Source organism: Dromaius novaehollandiae, chromosome Z, assembly GCF_036370855.1.
Source record: "Dromaius novaehollandiae isolate bDroNov1 chromosome Z, bDroNov1.hap1, whole genome shotgun sequence".
Classification (NCBI taxonomy): domain Eukaryota; kingdom Metazoa; phylum Chordata; class Aves; order Casuariiformes; family Dromaiidae; genus Dromaius; species Dromaius novaehollandiae.
In genome coordinates this window covers 75,628,903-75,644,266 of record NC_088132.1, presented here as the reverse complement: position 1 = coordinate 75,644,266, position 15,364 = coordinate 75,628,903, and the positions used below count along the sequence as shown (strand labels likewise).

At 41.1% G+C, this 15,364-nt stretch overlaps 2 protein-coding genes across 15 annotated transcripts in view; one reads left to right on the top strand and one right to left on the bottom strand.

The window, feature by feature from the left end:
- Positions 1 to 10,590, bottom strand: part of LOC135324925 (protein hinderin-like) — a 172,853-nt gene extending 162,263 nt beyond the window's left edge. The window contains exons 1-5 of one of the 12 annotated variants that reach the window (XM_064502017.1): positions 10,279 to 10,469; positions 6,393 to 6,428; positions 6,136 to 6,164; positions 4,582 to 4,721; positions 461 to 555 (exon numbers count right to left, since the gene is read on the bottom strand). In XM_064502017.1, coding sequence (XP_064358087.1) covers positions 461 to 555; positions 4,582 to 4,653 — 167 coding nt within the window. In that variant the 5' untranslated portion in view covers positions 4,654 to 4,721; positions 6,136 to 6,164; positions 6,393 to 6,428; positions 10,279 to 10,469. Of the gene's footprint in view, positions 1 to 460; positions 556 to 4,581; positions 4,722 to 6,135; positions 6,165 to 6,325; positions 6,433 to 10,278 lie in introns of those variants that run through there. The other 11 variants (XM_064502018.1, XM_064502016.1, XM_064502014.1 and 8 more) reach the window with 11 other exon arrangements.
- A 20-nt stretch (positions 10,591 to 10,610) lies between these two features.
- Positions 10,611 to 15,364, top strand: part of LOC135324926 (tubulin polyglutamylase complex subunit 2-like) — a 36,089-nt gene continuing 31,335 nt past the window's right edge. Inside the window, exon 1 of one of the 3 annotated variants that reach the window (XM_064502027.1) lies at positions 10,611 to 10,838. In XM_064502027.1, the coding sequence (XP_064358097.1) occupies positions 10,766 to 10,838 (73 nt within the window). In that variant the 5' untranslated portion in view covers positions 10,611 to 10,765. The remainder of the gene's footprint in view (positions 10,839 to 15,364) is intronic. The other 2 variants (XM_064502028.1, XM_064502026.1) reach the window with 2 other exon arrangements.

The following is a 15,364-nucleotide window of genomic DNA, read 5'->3' as shown; positions in this document are numbered from 1 at the left end:
ACTCTGCTGCTCTGTAGTGCAAGCACAGATAAATACAGATAGTACACTTTAGCTACAAGATCACTGAGACACCTTTAATGGAGAGTTCCATATAAAAGCTCACTCCTGACAAGTAAGAACTACAAGTCTTGTACCAACAATGTTTGTGGTTCCCAAAAGACAACATACATTTATATAAAGCAAACAATATGAGTAGCAAACAAAACTCTAGCCCTGTAACTAGGCTTATACGGATGAACTACTGCAGGTCACAAAACAAGCTCTTGTTTTCATTTTGTTTTGGGGATTTTTGGATCAGGAAGTAAGGAAAATTTATTTGGCCACTTCATTACTCATACCTCTTCCCGCAAGAAAAATTACCTTACGCAAATATACAGTTCCATTATGCAGTTCTACATTGCTAATTAGAAGAATGACTCTCCTTAAACGTAATGCATTTTCAGGTAAGGCTTATTCTCACCTGGCAAGTTCTTTAATTAAGTTTGCAATGCGTCTCTTGTCCTCAGGACATAAATCCTTTAAAGAAGCACTCTTCATTCCTCCTTCATTAGTGACCTGAAAATTGAAATCCACATTTTAGACTGTGTTTTTTAAAGGAGAACAAGCATTTCATAAGATATTAAAAGTATTTCAAAACCTAATAATTAGAAGCCGAAGACAGACAAATTCCAACTGAAAATAAAGTGCATATTTTCTAACTGTAAGTACAGTTCAATAAAACAAATTACCAAATTGTGGAGAAATCATCCAAGAGGCTTGTAAATCAAATGCAAGTTGCTTGCTTCAATACTAAACATGTTGGGTAAAGTTTCAAGACCTATGTTATTTACTGCTTCATACTTGATAAAATGACTTGGGATTCTTGGGAATCAGAGATACCCAGTCCGGGATCAGAACTTATTATATTGGGATCCGAAAACACAGAGCAAGACAAAACATTTTGCCTTAGTATTCATGAAAAAAACATATAAAACAGCAAAAAGGAAATACAGTATATTGTTAGTAGAAGATAAATCTGTAGTTCAAAAGAGTTAATACAGAAAAGTACACAGCCTTCTTTACTGCATTTAGTCACGTATTTGCTACCTTCACAGACTACTACTCTTTCTCAAAAAGATTTTTAATATATTTCAGCACTTCAGTTCTTTTAATACATTCCTTTATCACACTGAAAACCACAATATTTGTTATCAATGTCCACCAGAGGGCATATTGCAGTTCACATTAGCAACAGTCCCTTGTATTATAATGGTTATGGTCATTACCTATTTTGCCTGTTTCAAAGTGGGAATGCTTCTCAGTTCTAAATCTCTTTAATTTACCAACAACAACTCTAGTCAGTGACTCAGTAATCCAGTGCTGGTGATATGCACAAAAGAAGACTCTCAAGATGAAAGGAACAGACGTAACTATGCTAGTCTGCCCAAGATTTTAGTGAATTTAAATATTTCCACTTAATCTGACTTGTTTATCTTCAGTTTAGACACTTACATTAAGCACTGTATGCACTCAGTGATGTTCAATAGGTTTGTAAGATACCAAAATGCTACTCCAAAAGCCTCAGACAAGGCAGAGAAGTTAACACAATACAGCACAGAATAACCCCTAATCATACAAAGAAAACACTGGGCTTCTCTCCCCTCATTACCAGTAATGGCAGCTGATCTGTACACATCAGAGAGGAAGCACTGCCTTCCATTCTCAGCTAATTGCTTCTCAAACAGTCGTTTAAAACAATTAAGTGAGGATGCAGCTTTTGAAAGACAGAAGAGATGATTTTATACAGAGGGATGTTATACCCACATGGCCCTTCAGTACACCCCCCCCCCCTTTTTTTTTTTTAAACACACATATTTTCCTTGGAAAACAAGAGTTTCACAAGGCAAATTAAACTTCTTCAGTGCTTTTCAAGGGGACATCATCTTTCACAGTTTCCTTCCCAAACATAAGCTATTTACAGTCATAAACATGAAAGGAGAAACTTACTGTATAATTTAACTTCAACTAAACATATAGTTGAAGATTTCTGATTCCCAGTCTAAAAATGGCTGAAAAGGTTTTTAGCAGATAGCTGACAGAACTTCTTAAAGAAAAAAGTAACTTTTAACTCACAAAAAGTAAGAAGTCAGAAGCTTGATCCCGACTTTTACAGAAGGTACTGTACAGATTCCTCAAGCCATTCCCCCAATCCATATACATATTCTCAAACAGATTTGTGAGATGAAGAAGAAAATCTGAAAAGATAGTCTGTGCTTTTCTGTATCACCCACAGGTATTGACAGATGGCACCCACAAATTCTCAGAGGCAGGTTTGTACGGCTGCACATGTCAAAATGGAGCGGTGGAATTATGCATAGCAACAGCTCCACCGTAAAACACACGATAAGTGAGACAGAGGCCAAGACTATAATGTCTCGTTTGTCCAGATTTCTGTATTTTCTACACATCTAAGGCTAGAAGACAGCTCCCTATCTCAGTAATTTTCTAGATGAAACATCCTATATATAGTAAATTGAAAATACTCTCACTTTATAAACCATGCCCTGGAAGATGACAATATAAGTGGAAGCAGCAGACAACTTCTGTCAAACAGCAAGCAGGAAGATGAGAAATTTTGGCCAAGATCAGTATAGCAAACCACTGATTTATCAGAAGTACCAGAAAACCTCTAGAGCTAACAAGACATTTTTGAAGTCTTCTCAACAACTCTCTTAAACTCCTATGTAGTACTCAAGTCTATCTGAATGGGGAAAAGGTAAATCAGTTTTGCTAGAATTCATATTAGAGTGAAACTCAATCCATTCTCTTCAACAGAGGATTCTAGTAAATCATACTGGTGAGCCACCAAGCAGTATAATAGCATAAAGTTTATCAGAGTAAAATTATCAGCTCTCCCTAGAAGGACACTTAACACCCTGAAGAAAATGAGTTTTTGTCATCAAAACTCCTTGTGAAAAAGCATTGTGAAACTTTGCTCTTCTGTAGCAAGTAAAATTTGTTCTCTTTGTTTCAAGTAATTCAGAGCATACCTTCAAAATTAACATACAAAGTTTCCATGAGGATTTGGCAAGGTAAGCAAAAAAATAGGTTTAAAAAAGACAGAAAAGAGAAAAAACTAAATGAGAATCCATTTTATTGTCAGTATTATAAAAGTACACTTGAATCTCAAATCAAGATCTAGTGTGTTAGGCTTTGTATGAAAAGAACAAAGGCCATCTCTACCCCAACTGCTCCTGCATGGAAAAAGGAGGAAGCATTTTCTGAACAAAACAAGTAATACACACATACCAGCTAATCACTGGCAGATATCTTATGCATAATACAATAAAAAGATTTAAAAGTGAAATTTGAAGGCACCTATGAAACAGAGGCCTTGTACATGTTTAAGAAGAGATGCTTCCATATAGAAATTCTGCAAATGCAGGTTACTCATGAAATTTCCCAACATGGCACTGAAGAACAGCATTATTTGCAAGGTGGAGGTACCTACCAACCTCCTAAAAGCAAGTACTGAAAAAGCAGAGAAACGGAAAAGGAGGCGGCCAGGAAGGGCCTTAAATATGAATACTAGTTATTAGCATGTCATGCTGTGGAGAGCTGCTGAAGGAACAGCAATGACGCTGTCAAAGTAATAAGACTAGAATTTACACATCAGTTTTGAATGAACCTGTGAGGCAACATGGCATTTACGCAGCACGCGTAAGACAGAAGAACATCTTCACCAAGATGAAGATTTAACTGCATGATAGAGCAGCCAGAAGCAGCCAAAAGTTTCAGATACTGCTTTGAAGTGCAAAGATACCAAACTTTATTGACTTACAGTATTCTTGAAGATGATTACTACACAGGGGACTTGCAGTATTTCAATGACTTGGATAGTCAATGTACTATCCAAATCACATTACAAAAATAGCCTCTCTCAAGAGATTCCTAAATATTACAAGACCTACCAGAACACAGAATAACCTTCCAAAGGAAACCTTGTTGCTTTGAAACTTCTAACACAGTAAACTGTAGGAAAACCATCACTTGTTGTCACAGGAGTAGACTAGACAATCCACTAAGCAATCAACTGATGAAGTTACTCCTATCACTCAGCTTCATTTTAACATTTATTGTCAAACATGAAAAGTGATTTTTACGTTGCTAACACAAGTGACCAAAGCAAAAAGGTCTCTGAGAAGACTTTTACAAGCCCTGTTTCTAAGAGATACGACCAGGACAGTGAAATGGAGTAGACTGAAACACTAATTCCTCTGTCTTTGATAAGTAACATTGTTTAGGGGCTACTCAGAGCTATCCTACATATATATCTGCCTATCTGTTTTATATAGTCCCAATTGTACGTTACTTAAATAAATTAGCCTTTTTGCCTTTGTTCCCTTGGCAGGCCATTTCAGTGGCAAAGTAATTTTTGCCAGCAAGCTGCCACAGCAAAAGAGTTGGCAAAAAAAAATACTTACATAAAGTTTGCAAGAATGGTAGCATTGTGAAATTGTTTAGCAGTTTTCATCCTAAAGATTTTCTGCCACTTTTTATTATGCACACTCTTTAGAAGAAGAAAAATTAGCCTTTCCTGACCTGCTGCGCTGTCATATCTCCAGTGCTTTTAACAGGATCCATAGAAACAGAAGTAGCAGCTACAGGCACCATTAGCTTAGTTTCACTTTTTTGATATTTTGGCAAATATCTTGTTCTTAAGTTTCCTTTTGCAGATATTCCTGTAGATTGAAGACAAAACACACATTATGAAGTCAAAATGGACCCTTATCTTTCCTCCTACAACAGGACGTCCAGAAATTCATTCTTGCTTGAGCAGCTCTTTTAGAAAAGAATGAGAATTTCAGAAGCATTCCTGTTTGCAGTTCACCACAGGCTCAGACTCCATACAAAATATTATTAACTTGAATATATCAGCAAAAAAAAAAAAGAGGTGCATAGCACGGCCTGCACCCACTTACATGAACATCAAAGAGAATGTAATGCAAAAGAGAATGTAATGCAAAAAACTGTGTTTCTTAGAGTGCAAAAGCATAAGCCAGAGCTTCTGCTTTGACACGCTTAAAGACTAAATAGGAACCAGCAATAATGCTGAGATCAGTGCTACTCATACAACATCATTTTTTTCCTTAATATAGCAAACTGATTTTTTGTTCCTTGCAGAACTAGGCATATGAGTAAGATAATGGTGCAGTGCACACTCCACAGACCTTCTGTAAAAAGCTGTCATAACTAATATTAGTTCAACTGTACTGACGCATAAGCAGCACTAAGATTTTCAGTGCTTTTTTATAAAAAGTCAACACTAACACTGACAGGGCCTTCCAAGGCCAGATTAAAGCCAGTATCTTCTTGATATGGCCTCAAGGAGTGAGTCTTGACTGTTCAGAACTGCCAAGAGTTTAAAAAAATATATATACTGAATTTATGCTAGCAGAGAGAATACATTTATTTGCGTAATGAAATTTAGGAGTGTGTCAGCAATTCAAGGGAAAACTAAATTATAAACTTTATGATCTCCATGCCCTACACAAGAGAAAACAATGTTGTTGAAATTCTCCTTACATAAACACAAAAGTGGAAGAACATTTCCCAGAGCAAATCGATTTACGTCATTTAGGACCACCGCTTTCTTACCAGAACGCAGAGTATAATGATCTGACATCAGCTGACTTGAACTATGCTAGCTACAAAACTCATTCAGAGATTTTTAACAGAGCTGTATGGCCAGTGCAGCAACAGTCAGTGAATGGTATTTTTGAAGGGTAACCATGCTACTCCAAACATAGAGTAGGATTTCTCAAAGTTTACAAGTGTTGGATATGTGTGGTGCACAATTTTACTGCAGTTATCATCCCCATACGTTTTTTTGCTGGAGCTGATGTCACTTTAGAAGTTGTCCTCCATGCTTGAAGACAGTTAGAAAATTCTGGAAAAGAGAGGCTAAGAACACTGATCTTTTCCCCAGGAATGTACACAAGAATGCACGCACTAATTCCAGGTCACAAGAACAATTTCCATTTTATTTTAAACAATGAATCTTCATTTTAACTGTTCTCCTCAAAACTTATAAGAGACCTGAACATCTCTAATGCTTCAACATACTTTGGAGATCACATTAAAAATTCAGCTTACCTCGCAGATTGGATGGAACTATGCTGTACCTGCAATAGAAACAAGTCCCCTGAAACTGCTCATCTCATACCGTACGCTTATCTAAGCAGCAGAACATAAATCCTCTGCTATAATCCTCAATGTCCCATTACAAGTTAAAGTACTTCTGATGACTCTGTACCTTATACACATAAGTATGCAAACCACATACCTGAAAAGGCATTGTAAAGTTTAGCATTCACAGCAAAAAGGTTTTTCTTCCTATTATAATGTCATACCTGAAACATATACCATTGGCTGCTCTTCATCAGAAACTGCATGTAGCTTTGTTAAAGAAAGTAAACAAAAAGAGTACAACTTTGGCCCTTTAAATAGAAATATAAAAATAACTATTTTGGCCCTTAATTTTAAAAAGCAGGTGATAGGAAAACTGACAACACCAGAGAAGCACCAAGAGCAAGAAAAACTTGAATAAAAAAATGCAGATTGACAAAGCAAACAGTGTTACTAATTTCTTCACTGTACGTTAACTTTCATCCAGTGAAAATCATCTCAGAGGTCACCTTCACAAGAGATCCCAGGGACCAGCCCCAGTTGCAAGTCCAATTACTCAGATAATGAAGCAATAATATTTATTTAAATTAGAGCAGGTTATCATTATATAAGGAATCCCTTGACAGGTACGTATGTATCCCTTGACAAACTTCTAGGACAGCCTATATTCATACTGCTATTAAATACCACTTTTTGTATAGTACATTCTAAGAAACAGAAATGAGAATAAATGCAAAAGATTTCAAAGGAAGTTGGTCATTCTCATCTGATCATCACATGATGAGTAACAGCTGAAAGCCGAAGGACTTTTTTTTTCTTTAAAAAGAGCAAGATTCCTTCCGAGGCAATTTGCAAAGAAAAGCATTTCAAAAACTTTCAATGACCGGAGTTTTGACTATTAAATTATTTCATTGCATCAAACTCTCAAAAAGCACAAAGAACCAGGCAGCATATTATTTGTGCTATGTTATCAGTCACAAAACTTGAATCCTTGCCTCCTAAAAGTCACTCTAAAAATAAGACCCAACACAATTCACACAATTCAAGGAAGGGTGTAGCTTTCAGAGTATCTTCCTTAAAGAGATAGTTTCAGATAGGCAAAAGTAAGGATTTTTTATTCCCACATAAGTAAATAACACTATACTAAACAGAAAAACAAAACACAACACATGAAATTCACCTCCTCTGTATTTTGTTTATACAGCTTTACTTTCCTCAGCCTTCTCAGTGTGGCCTATAAACCAAATTACATAATTTCAGTTCTGCTTACAGTAAATCCATTTAAGATCTTGCACAGTTGTCTTCATACAAGTAAAGTCAGGTTGTGAAAGTATTTCAACTGACCTATACCAGTTATTTCTCCAAACCCTTACTCCACCCAAAATTTTATTTTGATAGCTACATCTTAAAAATTTAGTTTAGTAAGTTACCACACAGAGAAGAAAATTAGCAACAGCCTAGAAGCTTTCACCTCTTGACAGCAACTTCAAATTCAATCAATACCAGTATCCATGACACAACTGAAACTTGGCACACTGGAAATAAGAGCTTGTTCACAGGCTCGATGTGGGCCATCACGATCACAAGTATCACCTGTTAACAATCATCATTCATCAGTCTTAGACCACAATTCGAAAGTACCTTAACCTGGTATTGCTATCAAAGTCATCTCTTCTTCTACAGACTCTGAAAACACTTCTGTTCTCACCTGCAAACTGCAGCATGCTATCTCCTGAACTGTCACAAGACAGTGTTTGCGGGGTCACGCTATGAACCTGATCCTGAAGCTGAAAAAACTGTTAAAGTAAAACACTGTGTGCCCTCTTCCCAAAAAACACCAAGCTAGATCGAGCCTCCAAACAGCTGCGGTCACCACAGCTGTGACAATAATCTGCAAGGTGCAGAAGAGAGTATCTTCAATTCACACTACCACCAGAAACAACAAACTTTAGCTCCAGCAATTGCTTTCTCAACTGACATATGGCTAATTTGTGTGCCAACACATGGCTATAGGAAATAAAACAGATTTGCTTAAACAACATTCAGCTTTTAAAGTCTTGCTCCAGTATTACCACTGCTGTGGATAGATACGTAGTAGCAGGATTAAAAATTAGATAAAGCTGTTGCTATCACTCCCCCCAGCTATCCAGATCTCTCTCCCATGAAGGTTTGCAGCCTAGTGTATTAAAATAAACCAAAGTCGGATTAATTTACCTTAATCGGCTAGGCTGAAAATTGCAGTGGCTCAGGAGCTGATTCATAAATAGGTTCAAATCCTTGTCTCTGACTGAAAGACTAGGGACAGTACCAGCTTCAATCATTTAACACTAATCTATTGCCACATGCCTCTCAAGTCTCCTAATGAGATAACTGTACACAGTAAAAGACTACTATCACCACAGCTAGAGTTCAAGGCAACAGCACAGACAGTGATCACAGGCATCAGAGAAACTGAACATCTTACGACACTGCACTGTCTCCCCTGCAGCAAGCTAGAGATACACAACAGAAGTGTTGGAGTCTGCATTGCTACCCTGTACCTAATTCTGCAATTATAGAAAAAAGTTCAGTTTTCCAAAGCTGTTAAACCAGCATTAAAAAAAGTATCCCCTTCCCCTATTATTTCCTCTTGCACCATATATATCAGGATATATAAACTTCGCCAAGATCAGAGGCAACAAAGGTAAAATAGAAGCGGATGTCAGAAAGATCCCTATTCCTTGGCATATCTTGAGGCACGAGGCCTCTGCCACGCTCAAAACTGTGTTTAGTCACAGGAAACAATCTGTCAGCCCAGTAGTTAATTGGTACAAACACAGTGACAGTGTAATTACATCAATATTTCCACAACGGCCAGAACAGTGACAGTGCAGCAAGAAATCTGGTATGTGCCTACCAACCCTCATCCCATCACACCACAGAGAAAGTTGTATGCAATTTTTAACGCAAATGGGCAATCTTCCAAGATTTATAACAACGTATCCCCTAAACACAGTCCATTGGATGGATGGCCCATTTCATTCATGCATTGGTTTGCAGTGGGTATGCAATCAAACATATACACGAAAGCACACACAAACATACCCTTCTTTTCAATCACTTCTAGCTGATGCTGGAACACCACTCCCAATGCCAGCCACAGCAATAGCACAAGTCCCTTATATCTACAGATAAATTTTTAGCTCCTAAGTCTGTCAGGCAAGACTGCCAGTTCCACCCTAATGCCTCCAGGCAGCTGAGCCTCCAGCTCAGCCATACAAACTGAAACATCAATGTCAGTTCTTTCTGGTTCTCTGAACCACATGAGCCCACCTCTCTAGCCAGGCTTTTACAGGCTGAACACTCACCACCACGACCACCACCACCTACTCCAGCTACATGTCCAGCCCAATCTAGGCTCCCACAAGCAGCATTTCCACATTTCCTGTAGACCAAGCCACCAGAACCTCCAACTTCCTCTCTCACAGACCCCTCAGCCTCCAGATCCCCTGCAGGCTCATCCTAGGTCTTAAGCCTCAAAGTCAAGCTTAGACTTCAGCTACAAAAGGCACACACCTTTTGCTTGCCACCTGAACCTCCAGCCTCAATTTCCCCACCTCCCTCTGTTGATTCTTCTCCACATTTCCACAACCTGAACCCAGCTTCCCTACACGCTGACCTCCCCTAAGTCCTTAAGCGCTAAGTCACACACAAGCAGGACATCTCCCATATCCTGGGGGAGACCTTTGCCCTGAAGTCTTACACAGCTCCACTCTCAGCACACACAGGCCCACACCCAACCTCCTCCCCAGGCTGGGCTTCCCCACACTCTCTCTTGACTGAGCCACCAGTGCCACAGCCCTCAGCCACAAACCTCACAGGGCACACAGACTGAACCCAGCTCTGCCGCCCCCGCCACGGCACGGCCCCTGCCCTGGCACACCCCGCCGCCAGGCTCGGCCCTGACTCAGTTTCCCCACCGCACCGCCCCCCACAGCCCCAGGCCTCCTGTGGGCCGCCTGCCCCCTCCTGCCCCCCCCGGGCCCCAACCCCTCCGGCTCCGCAGCTCCCGGGGAGGGAGGCCCCTGCCCAGGCTGCAGCCTCAGGAGAATTTTCCCCGCGGAAGGATACTGTCCCCGCTCCAGTAAACGCCTCCACCCGGCCCGGCGGCTACCTCCGCCATCTTGAAACAACCGCCACTCCCAGAGTGCCCCCCGCCGCCCCCCTAGCGCTCGCAGCCCATTGGCTACCCGCGCCCGGCGTCGCCCTGCCGCAGCCAGGGTCCGCCGCGCCGCGGGGCCCTCGCGGCACGCGGAAGAGAGGGGAGTTCTGGGAGGCGTAGTCCTCCGAGCGGCGGCTGGCGGCGGGCCGCGCGCTCAAGGAACTACCAATCCCATGAGCCCTCCTTTCCGCATCGCTCTGTGCATAGGCTGAGCGGGGCGGGGTCCAGGAGAACTACACCTCCCAGGGCTCCTCGCGGCGCAGCCCCGGCTACAGGGTGGAAGGAGGGACAAAAGGTTCATTTCCCCACACGTACACACCCACTGCCCCCCGCGTTGGCCGTGTCTGCGTGCCTGGGAGTTGATGGTGAGGGGAGCTGGGCCGGGACCTGCGAAGGATGGAGGAGAAGCCCTCCACCAGCATCAAGCCCTACCTGGACAAGCTCACCCTGGGGGTCACGCGCATCTTGGGTAAGTGGCAGCGTGGAAGAAGAGCTCCTCGGGCTTCGGGTAGGCCGGGGCCACGGCATTGGTGTGGAGGTTGTGGGAAGGGGCCCCCACTGCCAGGCCTAGGCGGGAGGCCTGTGAGGCCCAGACCTGCTGCCGCACGCCGTCCCCAGGCAGGCCCGTGGTGCTGTGTCCCCAGCAGGTCCCTGCCCCGAGGGGCTGGCAGGACAGATGGCCCATGTGGGCCTGGCCTGGCTGGGTGTGGAGCATTGCCAGGGCCACGGGGTGCAGGGCTGCGCCCCACACCCACCCCCGCAGCAGGAGGTTGCTGGGGGGCTTGGTGCACCTGAAGCCCCGAGCGCCTGCAGCGTGAGAAACCATGTTGGTGCTGTTTTGCTGTCAGTCATGTAGTATGTGGTAAGTTTTCCTAAGGTTCCTGTGCTGGGTTGCTTAGCCATGAGAGATGCTGCGCTTCTTACTCACGCACAAAATCTCAGTTTCTAGCATTTCAGCTTATGGTGAAAATCTTGGAAATCTGACCTGAGAGAGCCCTTCGGTTTCGAGGGGCTGAGAGCAAAGAAAGAGAAGGTGGTGTTTTATTCAAAATCATGCATAATTTTTAGCCTCTCCTGTGACTTTGAATATGTAGGGTTGACAGACACTGTAGCCAATGACAGGAGTTCAGCATAGCGAGGTGTTCTGGCAGAAATATGAGAAGAAAGACTGATCATTGGATCTGCTCAGGATCATCTCCCAATAAGTAGTCATCCTGCAATTTACTCTCATACCCCAAGAGCTTTTCCATAACATGTCTTGCTTGTCATCTTTCATTTTTGTCCGGATCTTGAGCATTCTTGCGTCCCTGCAATTGCCTTCAAAGTTCTTTGGGAGTAGAAGAAATTCAAGATCAACATCAGAAAATAAGGCAGCTCAGACGAAATTTTACTCATGGCAGTAGAATCAGAAGAACTGGTGAAAATATTTGCATGCGTAAAGGATATTGTTGTTAGACCTTTGATCTGTAAGCAGCTTAGGGCACAAAACTGTCCCATCTGTATGGCTGGAAAACAATAGACCTATCCCAAGCCATGCATACGCCAGCATTACAAATCATACTTCACAGAATAATACATTTATATGAATTTAAAGCCAGAAGTGACCACTGTAATTATCTAACCTGTGCTTTGTGTCCTGTGACAGGGAGTTTCATCTAGTAACCTATGCGTATCACAGATAGCACAAGTTGCTAGATAGCTGCACAGGCAGATGAAATTAAATGGTCATGGACCTCAATGAGAACAGGCTTTCATCCCCAAACTCTGTTCAGAGCTCTCTTATGAACCTATTTGGCTTCTCAGGGTTTTTTTGTTTTCCAGTTGTAAGGTCAGGATAATGCTACCACTCTCCTCCATGACAGCATTAAGAGGGTGAAACTACTGATAAGCATTTCAACAGTATCTGATTCTTTTTAGTAGTTCTTTTCAAAACATTACCAGCCCTACCCCTTGGATGTTTGAGATCTGCGTGTTAACAATGTCCAAAAGTAAAATTGCCATATAAACCATCTTGGGTAGGCATGTTGCTTTACAGCCAGCAAGATGTGGCAATCTGGGTTTGGCTCTGAAAGTCCTGTAGCATCCCTTTCACATAGCATGTGTTTGCTTGTTTCTTCTCTCTGTATTTTTCTCTGGTCTGTTGTATTGTGTAATACAGCAATGCACACCCCAGCCCACTGTTGTGGTGTTTTAGTCTGGATCTTTTCTGTCTCATCGATCCTTCTGGGAATTTCATGCTTTTCTGCCCCATAAAGTAGTCCAAAGCATGTAAATTGTGGCACCATATTAATTGGAATTGGTGAACAAAAAGTTTTAGAAAACATTACCAGAGCAATCTGTATGCTGTTTATTTCTTTCAAATAACAAAGGATATTTGAGTTAGAAAGATAGCTTCTAGTAGTGCAAACTACCAAATAAGGTATCTTGTTATTTTAACTCTTCTTCTGAGAAACCTCTTGAAGCCCATAGATACTTCTCTGCTACCATAACATAAAAGTAGTGATAGGTTTTTAACTCTGTTGAGTTAGTGAAACACTTCTATGGAGGATGGAAATGACCATGTAGTAAAACACAACATACTCCTTTTAAGCAAGAAAATATTATACATACAGTATATGGAATCTCAAGACCCAGTTTTCCAATACCTTTGAGTAAATGTTCATGGGACCATTCCAAAAACCATCATTTTAACAAATTTTAACAAATTCTGTATATGAGATTTTTCTTTTCAACTTCTAGTGTCTGTGGATATCCCTACAAGGTGGAAGATTTCTCACAAGCGTTATGAAGGTTATAATTTGAAGAAAAAGGAAGAGGTATCTTTTTCCATTCCCAGTATAATTCAGTTTGCTGAAGTTCCATGACTAATAGTAACATTCCAGAAAGTTTGATTGCTCAGAACTAAATTTGAATGGCAAGTGTTAGCTGTTCTCAGCTTACTGTCCAGAACAGGACCATACTTCACTATGCAGAGTCTTTATTAAATAAGGATTTATTTATTCAGATGGTTTTACAAAGATGCTGAGAATTTATCCAACTTACAGGAAATACTAGCAGTACAGTAAGAACTGCTAGTGCTGTGATTTCCTGCTTCCAGCATTGTGCTCAGACCATCAGATCAAGTCATTCTGATTAACACTGCAAAGCAAGATGAAATGTGCTAAAAATAGGACAGGATTTACTGTAATCTTAATTCAGAATAGTTAACTGGGAGGATTCTCCTGAACTGGTTAAGCTTTATCCCTTATCGTCTGTCTAACCTAGTTGGCCTCCTGATTTCTTCCATCTGAATTCTAAAAGCTACCATGCCATGCGTGCCATGGCGTTTGTCCTTCTTTTCCTCCTTCATGTTTAATGGAGCTCCCATCCCTACTTGCACGCATCTGTTAAGCGTGGTCTTCAGTTTACCCATAGGATATTTTTAATATAACATTCAGGCTTTTAAGATGAAATTTCTGTTTTTTTGATCTTTGATTTGGTAGATCTCTCAAGAAGGTGGGTTCGCTCATCCCTGGACATCTTCCTGTGACTGATACAGTATTAAATCTTCCACCATCCCAACCGAGCCTTTGCGCGTGATGAATTGAACATCCCTGCTGTTTTGTTTGATCACAGAAATAACAATTACTCTGTTGTTATAAACTCTGAACCTGTTATAAGACTTGCATAGCTCAGATGGAAAAGATCAGTTAGATCATTGATTGCACACACTCCTTTAAAGGCAGAATACTGTCTCCATACAGAAGACTTGCATTTGAGCAAGAGACAGATCACCCTGCCTTGCACCCAGCTATTTGAAGTGAAGGCTGGCAAAACATCAGAAAGTCTTTTATAGGTTGGAGACCTGTATTGGCCAGAAAGATTACCTAGGTGCCCTACTATGATTTTGCTTTTCTGTCTTTAACTTTGAGTTTGATTTTCTGGTGATGTATTTTGTCCTTTAAATTATCTAGCAATGTAACAATCAATGCTTCCAATTAAAGCAAAGTTCAGACTTCCTTGCACTGGCTGCTGCTTTTCCACCAGCAGAACCGACAAGGGCAGCACTGCTGCTAGAATTAGAAGCCTAGAGCTGGAGATAAAAAAACGAACCAAAGCTCTCTGGTGCCTGCCTTTCCTGTCTAGTGCACTGTGTATGCTTTATCAGAAAGCAATTATAGTATGTGTGACTGCTTTGGGAGCCCATACTTTCACAGCAGAGCTGGTCTTTAAAGCCCTGCATAGTGATCATTTCTGCTATACAGCCTTGTGTGCTGGGTTTGCAATTCCCTCAACAAGTAAGTAGTCTTTCTGGACCTGATCCAAAGTGAATGAAGTCAGTGGGAACCATTTCAGTTGGCTGTAGATGAAGTAAAACATTATAAAATAATAAGTGTGAGGGAGACTATTCTGCCATCACACACCTGCAAGGATAGCACTATGTAGATTAGTATCTTGTGTTTATATTCCATTCTTTCCCATAAAATATTCAGATCCCTTTTATAAATGATGAGCTCAGTGCTCTTAACAGATCTGCATGTGCCCAGCTGGGATTCTAGGGAATGGATGTTTGCTCATGCTGGTCCATTCTGCAGGATCAGATGCTACATCTGTTCAGACTCACTGAATCCAGCCCTGAAATGTGCCCATCTTTGTTGGAATACAGATGTTAGCATTTCACAGCAACGCTGCATAGCATCTTGTGTCAAGCTAAAAATATCTTGCCCAACTGAAACCACAGAGCACGCTTACAAAGAAAGATTCATCTGACTTTTAGAGTTTGTTCAGGAATCCAGGGATGATTTTTTTTTCATGAAGCCTCTGCAAAAGATCAGACCTTAAATACAAAATGTGTGTGTAGTATGTGTCTATATGTGTATATATAAAAACGATCAGAGGATATCAATCTTGTGCAGCACTAAGCGTCCTCATACGAAGACATGCTGAGTACAATTACAGACAAAAGAGAGCCGCTGCTCGGTCACCAGCATAGTTCTCGCAGTCATTAATGCCTTT